This window comes from Engystomops pustulosus, chromosome 2 (genome assembly GCF_040894005.1).
Source record: "Engystomops pustulosus chromosome 2, aEngPut4.maternal, whole genome shotgun sequence".
Taxonomy (NCBI): Eukaryota; Metazoa; Chordata; class Amphibia; order Anura; family Leptodactylidae; genus Engystomops; species Engystomops pustulosus.
This window is the reverse complement of record NC_092412.1, coordinates 100,705,403-100,718,370: the sequence shown is the minus strand read 5'-3', so window position 1 is coordinate 100,718,370 and position 12,968 is coordinate 100,705,403. Positions and strand designations below refer to the sequence as shown.

Genomic DNA, 12,968 nt, shown 5'->3' with positions numbered 1-12,968 from the left:
ATTTCCCGCCTCAGAGGTCACCGCCGGCCGTAACCGTTTTTATATTTTGAAAGATCGGGCATTTTGGGACGCGGCGATACCTAATATGTTTGTGATTTTTACTGTTTATTATGTTTTATATCCGTTCTAGGGAAAGGGGGGTGATTTGAATTTTTAATATTTTATCAATTTTGTTTATTTTTTACACTTTTTTTTTTCACTATTTTTTAGACCATCTAGGGTACATTAACCCTAGATGGTCAGATCGCTCCTACCATATGCTGCAATACTTCTGTATTGCAATATATGGCATTTTTACAGGTCATTCACTACAATGAGCCGCTGGCTCATCGTAACGAATCTCCAGAAGCCAGATAGCCTCGGGTCAAAAGAAGACCCGAGGCTACCATGGCAACCAATCGCCGCCCCCCGATGATGTTCGGGGGCGCGGCGATCGTAAAAAAGATGGCGGCGCCCGCGCCGCCGTCTTTTAAACGCCGCCGGCGACTTTGCCGGCGGCAATGACAGGGTTAATAGCCGCAATCGGTGCAAGCAACAACCACGGTTATTAGCGGTGGGGGTTTTCTGCAAAATGCAAAAACCCCCACCTTTGTATGAAGAGGACTCAGCACGTGAGCCCTCTTCATACACTCCTTATACCTCTGCGCCGTAGAGCTACGGCGCAGAGCGTTAAGGGGTTAATAAAAATGACCCCTACCCCATGTATCAAATGTGACTCCACTCCAGAATTCAGCTTGTGGCTGCAGCATTCAGATACCTCTTTGGTAATGGAGTGGCAGGCAGGAACTTCATGTGTAGTAGCCAAGAAGACATCATGGGAATCAGGATGCTCTGCAGAACTGAAGCTTCTCCCGCAGGACTTCATATCCTTTGGGGCTGAGCTGCTGGTCTGTCAGGCTGGACCTCTGCTGCGTCTGCCTCAGGGTCAGTCCCTTCTCAGCCAATCAGCCTTTCTCTCTCAGTCTTTCCTCTGTAAACCCCTCCTCAAGGTGGTAGAGGCATAAAGCAGCAGGCACTCCTGGAGAATATGTGCTGCGACTGCTGGTCTCATCCCCTGCCACACTCTGGAGATCATTTACTACGGGCCGAATCACGTTTTTCCATCGCATTACCCGAATATTTCCGATTTGCGCCAATTTTCCCTGAATCGCCCCGGGATTTTGGCGTACACAATTGGAGTGTGGCGCATCGGCGCCGGCATGCACGCAACGGAAATTGGGGGGGGGAGTCGGGGGGCGTGGCTGTAAGAAAACCCTACGGATTCGGAAAAACCGTGGCATTTAAAAAAAAAAAGTGTCGCTTGACACGCGCTTACCTGCACCAAGGGTAGGACGGTGAACTTCAGTGAACTCTGAAGGAATTCAGCGCAGCAGCGACACCTGGTGGACATCGGGCACACTACCTTAGTGAATCACCGGAAGACCCAAATCCTCCGCAGGGAACACGCCGCTGGATCGCGACAGGACCGGGTAAGTAAATCTGCCCCATTAACTACGTTATCCTTTCTATATATTGTGCTCCCAACAGGGGCTACACCTATCTTTGACATGACGCCAAATATGTTTCTATGTACTATAGAACCAAATATATGGAATAAATGACTCTTCTCTGCTCATTTGCACATGACTTTGAAGAAGAAATTTTATAAGCTAACAAGCAAGATTCTACATAAAAGAGGGAATTCTGGAAGGAATATTTCATACCCTACCTGAGGGGCTACTAGTTTAGTGTTGTAAAAGCTGGTGACAGGTTCCCTTTAACTTTAATACAGGAAATGTCGCTTACAGTACCTGCTGTTTCCATTTTCAATTCTTTCAATGTCCTCGTCAATAGTTCTGACTGATAGTCTGTGTAGTGCCGGATAAGATGATTGTGTGGTGACTATGGCAGCCATCTTCAGTCACAGCCAAGCGGTCTTCAAATTGCAGTAAATGGCTAAATAAGTTAAAGGAAAGGTGTGTTACATTACATAAGCGATTCAAATATTTGGAAACTGTGATCTCTGCTGCTCTATGCATTTTGATACTGATAAGGGATTTCACAGAAAGATACATGGACAGAAAAATCTGTAGATAAATCTTTCATTAAAATGACATGCATTGAGCTGATGGGTTTCTAATCTACTAATAATCATCTCAATAATAATAACAATAATAATAATCATCATCATTATCTCCTTTCAAAAAAATAATAATAATCAGAAGAAGAAGATCCCTTAGAACAGTGGTGGCGAACCTATGGCACGGGTGCCAGAGGTGGCACTCAAAGCCCTTTCTGTGGACACCCAGGCCTTCACCCCAAAACAGAGTTTGCCAGATAGGACTCAAGGCTTTCTCCTGTGGTCCAATACAGCCCAGGACATGCCATGCTCAGTGCTATTTTAAAGCAACATCCTTGGCTGCCAGGACTACAGGAGGAGCGAGAAGGTGTGGAAAGAGATGGATTGGCATTGGAGCTCCTGCTCTGGGTCCCCTGATTAATCCTCTTCAGGGGACCCTGGAGGGAAGCTACAATTGGTGAACTCAGGAGGCCAATTTGATTAAAACCTGTGAGGGATCAATAAGTTACTGCTTAAATTGTGATGTTGGCTTTTGGTTGTAGCTTGGGCACTCTGTCTCCAAAAGGTTCGCCATCACTGCCTTAGAAGATCCCTTTCTATATACCAGTGCATTAAGCCTGTGCCACAGTGTAACATTGAAGCTCTTAGCCACACATAATCCTCTCATTGGAAACCACTAAGCCCATAGCCTAGTGGATAAAGGCTCTGTCAGGTATCTCTATGGTAGGTGGAGTGTGGAGGTTGTGGGTTCAAATCCCTGGCTGGGCCTCCACATGGGTTATATTCTATACAGCTTCCACATGGTTATATTATATATATAGCCCCTCATAGTTTAATTATATACAGCCCCCTCATACTGTAGGTTATATAATATACAACCCCATCATGGTTATTTAACCCCTTAAGGACGGAGGGTTTTTCGGCTAATTTCTCGCTCTCCAACTTCAAAAATCCATAACTTTTTCATTTTTCTGTGTACAGACCTGTGTGAGGGCTTATTTTGTGCGTAACAAATTTTACTTTCCCGTAATGTTATTTATTTTAACATGCCGTGTACTGCGAAGCTGAAAAAAAATTCCAAATGTGGAAAAATTGAAAAAAAAACGCACGTGCGTCACGTTCTTGTGGGCTCAGTTTTTACGACTTTCACTCTTCGCTCCAAATAACACGCCTACTTTATTCTTTGGTTCGGTGCGATCGCGGTGATACCAAATTTATATAGGTTTTATTGTGTTTTAATACATTTTCAAAAATTAAACGAATGTGTACAAAAAAGAAAAAAAATTTTTTGCCATCTTCTGACGCTAATAACTTTTTCATACTTTGGCGCACGGAAATGTGTGAGGGGTCATTTTTTGCGAAATGAGGCGACGTTTTCATTGCTACCATTTTGAGGTCTGTGCGACATTTTGATCATTTTTTATTTCATTTTTTATGTTATGTAAAAAGGTGTAAAAGTCGCATTTCGGACATTTGGGCGCCATTTCCTGCCTCGGAGGTCACCGCCGGCCGTAACCGTTTTTATATTTTGATAGATCGGGCATTTTGGGACGCGGCGATACCTAATATGTCTGCGATTTTTACTGTTTGTTATGTTTTATATCCGTTCTAGGGAAAGGGGGGTGATTTGAACTTTTAATATTTTATTAATTTTTTTTATTTTTTAAACTTTTTTTTTTCTTTTTTTTTTCACTATTTTTTAGACCATCTAGGGTACATTAACCCTAGATGATCAGATCGCTCCTACCATATACTGCAATACTACAGTATTGCAATATATGGCGTTTTTGCAGGTCTTACATTACAATGAGCCACTGGCTCATTGTAACGAACCTGCATAAACCATGTAGCCTCGTGTCAAGAGAAGACCCGAGGCTACCATGGTAACCGATCGCCGCCCCCCGATGACGTTCGGTCATCCGACTTTGCGGGCGGCGTTTAGAGGGTTAATAGCCGCGATCGGTGCAAGCACCGACCGCGGTTATTAGCGGTGGGGGTTTTGTGCAAAATGCAAAAACCCCCACCTCTGTATGAAGAGGACTCAGCCCGTGAGCCCTCTTCATACATCCCTTATACCTCTGCGCCGTAGAGCTACGGCGCAGAGCGTTAAGGGGTTAATATTAAATCCCTTCATGGGTTATATTATATACAGCCCCTCATAGTTTAATTACATACAGCCCCCTCATACTGTAGGTTATATTATATACAACCCCATCATGGTTATTTTATGTACAGCCCCCTTATGGGTTATATTATATACAGCCTCCACATGTCTATATTATATACAAGTCCCTCATGGTTCTAATATATATAGCTTTCCAATGGATTCATTATATACAGCCTGCCTCTAACTCTATGGACAAAAATATATAGCCCCTCATAGTTTAATTATATACAGCCCCTTCATACTGTAGGTTATATAATATACAACCCCATCATGGTTATTTAATATTAAATCCCTTCATGGGTTATATTATATACAGCTTCCATATGGTTATATTATATACAGCCCCTCATGGTTTAATTACATACAGCCCCCTCATACTGTAGGTTATATTATATACAACCCCATCATGGTTATTTTATGTACAGCCCCCTTATGGGTTATATTATATACAGCCTCCACATGTCTATATTATATACAAGTCCCTCATGGTTCTAATATATATAGCTTTCCAATGGATTCATTATATACAGCCTGCCTCTAACTCTATGGACAAAATGTAATCAGTAAAAAAGAAAAAAAGAAAGTAGTACTCCCCTCTGTCCTCATGTCTGATCCAGCCAGGGCTCCCGCTCTCCAGAAAAACCCAGAGCCATAAGCAAAAGGGTACATGACTTTGGCATGGGGAAGGGGGGGGGGCTATAACCTGCATCGTTATGTACTTGAATAGAATTAATAGGGGTGGGTCTGCTTTAAGTGGGCCAAATATGTGATGTGTAGTGCAGGCCTATTAGGGGACAGAGTAAGTAACGTCAAGTGTGGTAATGTGAGAGAGGCAGGACACAGCAGTAGATGTTACTTCCTGTCCTGCATCTCTCTTCCTCTCTTTCTCACCAGCATAACCATGAAAAACCATGTCCCTCCCTGTGCTATTACAACTTTACTTAATTGTTTAATTATTTTACATATAATTATATCAACTTTATTGTACATTATTTGTTGGGTCCTGACATTGTGTATCTTGTACCATGTAATATTGCTATTTACTGCATTATGATGAGATAAAGTTGTTGTTATCCTTCTAAGCCCAGAGGAAGGGCGATCCTTCAGCCATGGGTTCCCTAGAGCTTTCCTCCACAGGGGGATTTTCCTCTCCTGAGTGCTGTGATGCTGTGAGTTTGGCCAGATTTTATGGTTGCCTGGACATTATTTTATGAAGTATACGTTCAGGGTTTTGATTAAACAAAATATGAATCGTGACAATATATTTAAAAAAAAGGTCAACTTCGGGTGGAAGTTGCAGGTGGACTCTTTTTAACTAATAGAGGATGTTAAACCTCAGGGTGGTGAACTGGCTGAGCTTTGGAAGTGGACAGCCTAAAGGAGGTGGTAATGGTAATGTCATGCAAGGGGGGCACGGTGGTGAAGCACAGGAGATGTGCTGGCCCTGCTTAAAGGCAAGGCATAGCATGCCGCCCCTTTATTGCTGTCTGGCTGGGTGTTGTATGTCAGGCAGCTGTTATAGCAGTTTAGTCCCCTAGCATTTCAACTGACTCCTCCTCTAAGTTTTAGTCCATGATTTAAATAAAGCTGTGGCCATTTTGCATTGAGCACAGGATTGGAAGCACTAGCATCCAGGCTGCCTGTGTATCCATCACTGGCCATGAGAGAATTTACATTTGCATATAATATGTGAGTGACATTAAAGAGGTTGTTCACTTTCCGTTAATAATTGTTATGGTTTGTGTAAGGAAAAGTTATACAATTTTCCAATATACTTTCTGTATCAATTCTTCACGGTTTTCTAGATTTCTGCTTGTTGTCCTCCTATAGAAAGCTTCTATGTTTTCTTCTAGTGTATAGAAATCTGTCTGTGGTCATGTGATGTCACACAGGTGCACGAGACAGTAGTTTCACAGAGAAAGTAAGCCTGTCAATAATCAAAGCATGGTTATTTAGCCCTAAATTGTATACATGTATGCAGGATAAAATCAGAAAAACATTTCAGATTGTGTGCTTCTGTTTCTTACAAGAAGGGCAATACCCAACAGCAGAGCAGAATGGAAGGAGCCATTGTGATGACATGTTATAAACACTGGCTCGTATAAGTGAAAATATTTTGCCAAAAACCTTGCTATAGCCCCTAAATTATTTTTAGAAGGGCTTATAGAAGAAAAAGCAACCCATAGTGTGTTACCCAAATTCTCTAGAAGGCAGTTATTTCCCACATGTGGTCGCAAACTGCTGTAGGGGCGCACCATGGGAATGCTTTTGGAGGATAGATTTCTCTGGAAGAGATTTTAGGTGTTATGTTGCATTCCCTGATAGTATGTAAGTAAAAACCTTCAAAGAGTGGACCCATTTTGAAAACTAGATCCCTCACTGTTGTTTAACCTGTATTCTTTTTTAGGGGTAGAAGATGCCCAAAAAATCTATTCTATCATAGATTTTTCCTTTTTTGTGTTTTACAGACCAAATAATATAGATAACATGTTACATATGTTCTGTGGGTCACTACGATTATGACGATATCCCATTGATATAGCTTTTTTATGCTTAAATAGTTCTACAGAATAAAAAATATGGAGAGAAAAAATCTTTTAAGAGGTGTAACGTTTTTATTTTTTGTTGACTGAACTGTTTTAGGGCTAGTTTTTGTGGGAAAAGTTGTACTGTTTAATAGTATAACTTTGGGGTAAATGTGACTTTTTGATCACTTTTTATTTTTTTTTTGTGTAGATGGATGCGCAAGAATCATAATGTTTTGTTTTAAATTTAATTTTTTACGGCATTCAACATTTGGGTTCAGTAATGATCTTTTTTTATTGTATGGATTGTTATGCATGTGGCAATACCTAATATCTATGGCTTATGTGGTAGTTTTTACTTTTTTATGTGGTTTGTGAGTTTTATACTGTATGGGGAATTTAGTGGACTTTTATTTTATAAATTTATTCAAACATTTTTTATTCCCTTTTTTGTCCACCTCTGGGACTCAAATTAATACACTGCCATATTTATGTACGGCAATGTATTAGAACTGTCAACCTAAGAATGTTCATAGGCTGACACTGACACTGCTATGTCTTGCCCCTGGCAGTATCCTGCAGGCAGTCAGACTTGGCAGCCCTGGGGGTCCTTCACTGTACCCGGCACAGGAGTTCTGATTGTCGGGTGAAAACATGGTTAGCCCCTTAGGTGCTGCAGTTATGTATAAACAGGGCATCTGAAGAGTTAAAGAGCTGGAGTCATGATTATTATGATCCCGGCTGTTCATGCAGAGGCTCGGCTGTCACATACAGCTGGCCTCCTGCACAGATTGCACGGGCCGGCTGAACGTCACAGTGCGCCAAATGCAAGCTCACTATGACATTCCCCAGCGTCATGGTGCCGGAAGGGGTTAAAAAAGCCCATTCAATTCTTTAGTGTGTTTCTTTAAGATATAGGTGCTTGTCACCTAATACAACAAAGTATCCTGCCATTTGTTAAGCTACAGAATTACAGTATGAATAACATAATATAACTGTAAATGTGCATTAAGACAAGATATATTGTTTTTTCACCTTGCTATATTTTACCTTAATTTCCGCTACAGCTTTGCATGTAAGGCCATCATCGTTTTATAGACAAGTATCTTGTACTTAAACATGAGATACAACTCTTTAGCATATGCAGATTCTTGTCATGTAACTGCATTGTTACTGTTTTGCTTCTGGTGTAACAATCTTTTTCTTCTTGTATACTACAAATTACAACCTGTTCTAACATTCACTAATTTCCAAGTAAATCCGTATAAATATATATTCTATTTAGTTTCCATCTTATTATACATCTATTAGTGTTATTTAAAAAAAAAATTGTTATAGAACTGTTAAAATAGAGTGCCCCACTAAATGTTAATCTTATCTTCCGTAATCCCTCTTTTTTAAACTAAGAAGGAATTGAGACTAAAGTAGTTTGGAATTCAGTAAACCTGCACTTGCTCAATCCTGTATTTATTTTCCATATTTCTCAATATCTGCTCAAGTACCTTCTTAATGAAGGAACCAGGCTGATTCTTCACATGCTCACTAATCAATACCTTGTGACCCTTCTCCATATTGCAGTAGACAAGTTGATAGACATAGTTTTTTGATGGTTATATTCAGCAAAGGCCTTATATTTGTAGGTCTCACAACTGATTTACCTTATTTCTTTGTTGGACCATATTAAAAAATATGCTTTTATATATATATGCTACTTGGCAAGTAAGCCACAGATTGCTTATGGTTTCTATTTAGTATTTCTATAGCATGGCAAAATCAAAATGACCAAAATTACAGTGGTTTGGGTGTAGTATCAATAAATGACAGCGCTGCTGCTACCGGCAATTGCTTTAATCTGTGCACTAACCTTCAGCACATAAGTGTTAACGTCTTGTAGTTCAGTTTCTGTTATTATATACTCAAGCCTGCATGTGTACAAATATCTAAGACCAGCAATATGGTTAACTGTCCACCAAAACTGCTGAGATTTAGGCCAGAATACCTCCTTTAAAAATACCTTCTTCTTAGGGTCATTTTTGGAGAACTATTCCATCACAGGGTGTTCTTATGGTGGGATCCATAGCCATAGGCTGTAATCTGTCTACTTCAGTAAGATGTCCAATTACCCTGCAGTGTCACCAAGGGAAAGGAAGTATTTCACACTACCTTAAATAGGATGTACACATAATGTATGGATGTTTAGACTCTTTCAACATCACAGATACTCTTTGTTGCTAAATCTCTGGTCAACTTATGGATGATACCTCCCTGTCTCACTATCTAACTCAGTAAACCTACAGACATGAGTGTAGCCCTACAAGTAACATTGTTAAACCGATTGCCCACAAACAAGTTTTCTGCAGGAAACCTGTTCCATGCGCTTGCGAGATTTGAACTGATCTGCATGTTTATTCAGGTCAGTGATTCAAGCACAGAACGATTTGTGGGCAATGGGTTTTTACCCCACATATCATGTCGCCCATAAAGTTAATCCTACATGTGTCCAGGATTACCACACTACTCCACATGTGTAAGTACATGGGGTCAAGTAGCTCTAGACTGTTAATCTAAATCTGTCAATCCACATTTAACCTCAATGGGTTATTAATTGATATGCATGTGCCTGTAATTGAAAGGGAACTATTACCGTTTTATAAGCTTTACAGAAAACCAGTACATTTTTTACAATAATAATTTTGTTAAGACATCATAGGGTAAAAATCTAGTCTGCCATTGCAAAATTCTAGATCCTCTGTGCTTAGCTCCTTGCACCAAAGCTAGTAACAACAGGAATTGTACTGGTTGTGGAAGGCCTATCCAGCTAATATAGGTGAAATTTATCAGCTGCAACGTTTTGAAAAGTTACCACAATTGTTGCAACGTAATTCAAGAAGGAAGTAGTGTAACAAATGGAGTAATGTTAGATCTTGCAATGTATCGAATTGAGTCATGTTTGTTAGATGTACCAATTCTTTTCTTTTTCCATTCATCTATGGACTATAAGATTGGGATGGATTACATATGATATGTTATTTATAATAAAGAAATTTCTTTCATATGTTATTTATTCTCGATAAATAATTTACAGCGACATACCGTATGTTGGTGCAGTACAGTACAGTGAAACCATTTTGCATTGAACGCATCCTTGTAGTGAGGTGGTATCTTCTCAAAGAAGATAGCTAGTGTGCATAACATATGTACTAACAGGAAATCTGGTCTGGATAAGGGGGTGTCTGCTCTAAGAGGTGGTCTTTGGAAGAGTTTTCAATGTATTTTAATTGTTTAATTGTACACGTGAGACAACATGCAACTTGGAAGTAGGAGTTCTGATTACTAAAGATAAGATCTGCTCTTGGATATCCACGCTGTCCTATCAACCAACAGTACATCTACTTACAAAGTCACTAGAATAAATCAATCACCAGAACAACCGAAACATCCTATATGCACTGTATATTCAGCATTTTCCATGACAGCTGAGGGTTAGGGATCCTGACACCCCTTATTTTCCCCACAACAGATACAATGGGCTCCGTTCCCTCTTTGTCCTGATGTGATGCAGCATGACAAAAGCAATGGAAATAACAGCACGGACGGTGTTACCAGAGCCAAGGTTTATTTACTGTCCAATGAGAACTGAATTATGGATCTGAATGGATTCTCATGATTTTATCTTAATAGCAGAGCAATTGTTTAAAGGGTATTTTTTGCCTCTGGAATAAGTCATTTTAATTGCACAAAATATAGAATAATCCATTGCTCCTCCACATATACCTCCCTATGACAGCAATGGCCAATTCACAGGAAAATCCTAGAATGTAGCCATAAGCCACTGCTGTCTACACGTTGTTATAATGACATACTTTCTTCTCAGAAGAGGGATCTTCTACACTCTCTGTATACACCATCAGGTTACTAAGTGCCCACATTGTAGACTTCTTCATGTGTATATATATATATATATATATATATATATATATATAAAGCAATATACAATATACATGCATCCTCTACAGATAAGTGGAAGGTGTGCTGAACAAAATCACTAGATATAACATTGATCAATGTCATTATTTCATGAAATAGAAATGAAAGATGTTTTTCCTTATTATAATCCAAGTGCTTTTCTATAACTACCATCATCTTAAGTTGTAATGATCTGGTCACTGGACAGGAACCTTTCTCACCCAGGGGCAATTAAAGTGAAAGCCTAATTCCCCTGAACCCATAGAAGATCTAGGACTGCTCTATCTTATTAAGTGCTTTGTTAATTGTGATTGCCATGGCAACTGACCTTATTACTTAAGCCTCCCTTCTAGACAGAGTAATGTAACTTTAATACATAGACCCCTGTAGTGTGAGAACTTGCCTTATATCCAGGTTACCAGCATAGTGAGAAGTTCATTCTTGGATATGCAGAAGGGAGCAGTTGTAGGAACTCTTTGGCATAGTGTAGATTCTTCATAGATGATGGATCATCCTCTACAAGTGTCAGATCTTGTGATCACTGTCTATCCCTGTCATCCTCGCCTGTGCTCTGGAGACTCCCAGCAGCCTCCCCTGGCTCCCTGTCTTGGAAGGATGAGACAAGTGGCGCCCCCCGCAGGGGATCTGGCGAGGGTAGCAGGCTAGCCTCAGCACCAGGTGTGTGGACAGCTCCGGCTTCAGTAGCTCTGGGACTGTCCCTGCACTGAGCTCCGATCACACAGATCCATCCCTGCTGCTCTCCCTCCTCCTCCTCCTCCTGCTGCTGCCACAGACAGCCTGGACCTGTGCCTGGCACTGCTGCATGGTGGCCACTTACACATCTCCCTCTTCATATTCCCCCTTTATAATTGTGTAGATTATTTTACCAGATTATTTATATAGAAATGAGTACTATATGTATTATTTACAGTAATTATTCAATAAAATCATTATTTATATTATTATTTATTGCCCTTTACCTTTTTTAAATCTGTTATTCAACATTGTCAAAACTCTTTGAATTAAACTTAAAGCGAATCTTGAACATCAAACATTAAAGTATTACATAGAGGATTCAGGCATTAAATGTCTGGGCTTACTTACAAATACTGTAGTTATGATAAGTTGGTATTACTCTGCTTGCTGAACATCCAAACTTTATGCAGAGTTATAATTAAAGGGGCTGTCCATTTTCAAAAGTTAGTTATTACTTTTGTAGTGAAAAGTTATACAATTTTCAAATATACTTCCTCAGTCAGTTCATTGCAGTTTTCTAGATCTCTGCTTGCTGTACTTCTATAGAAAGCTTCTATGTTCATTTCCAATGGGTTGAAATATGTCCATGGTCATGTGATGGACACACAGGTGCACAAGCCGTTTTATCATACAGCTCTTGTTACTCTTGTTAGGGACTGTGCACCTGTGTGACATTACAAGACCATGGACAGATTGGAACAATAAAGTGTCCTATAGAATGTCAGCAAGCAGAGAAAACTGAGAGGAAATGATCCAGAAAGTGTACAGGAAAATTGTAGAACTTTTCATTACATAAACAACGTGGGGGAGAATTATCATTACTCTTGGTGTATAATTGTTGCAAATTTTTGCTGTTTTTTTTTACAGCAAAGTGAAAACGGCACACATCAGACCTCGAGGTCTGATGTGTGCCGTTTTCACTTTGCTGTATTATGGATTTTAAAACTTGGAAATAAAGAATCATTGATTTTATCTGCATCTCCCGTGAAAATGCTGGATTTGTTCCTGGATGCTATACAAAAAATAAGTTGGAAAGTTGTTCCAGATTTTGACCACCATGACTTACAATGCCTGCTGATAAAGGGTTACAAGTCCTCCCTATATCACCTTTAATTAGCTGCCAGTGGGGCACTGTACCTTAATTACAGACGTTTCTGATATACAAATTAGTTTTTCTGACTCATGTCTGGTGTTTGTGACCCTTCTCTCTGCCAGTAAACCACACCCTATTATTTTGACAGCTTGGTGTCTCTTCAAATCCCTGCTCTGCCTCCTTGTACTTAGGGACTGTTTGCTAATATTCAACTGCAGGTATATAAAGCTCTATGTACAGATGGGATATATTGAGTCAATTCTTTTACTCAGTGGCTTGTGTTACATTCATGACATGTGACCAGTGAGATCAGTGCAGGTCCTATAGCCTTCTAATACTAGCAAACTGTACACCATGTATGTGATTACATGAAATCACAGCAGCCTCCATGGAGGATAGAGA

General features: G+C 39.9%; 1 protein-coding gene across 2 annotated transcripts in view; it reads right to left on the bottom strand.

Moving 5' to 3' along the window:
- The window catches only part of CNGA3 (cyclic nucleotide gated channel subunit alpha 3), a 62,778-nt gene extending 51,280 nt beyond the window's left edge, over positions 1-11,498 (bottom strand). Inside the window, exons 1-2 of one of the 2 annotated variants that reach the window (XM_072135710.1) lie at positions 11,121-11,498; positions 1,791-1,935 (exon numbers count right to left, since the gene is read on the bottom strand). In XM_072135710.1, coding sequence (XP_071991811.1) covers positions 1,791-1,894 — 104 coding nt within the window. In that variant the 5' untranslated portion in view covers positions 1,895-1,935; positions 11,121-11,498. The remainder of the gene's footprint in view (positions 1-1,790; positions 1,936-11,120) is intronic. The other variant, XM_072135712.1, reaches the window with a different exon arrangement.
- Positions 11,499-12,968: the final 1,470 nt, after the last annotated feature.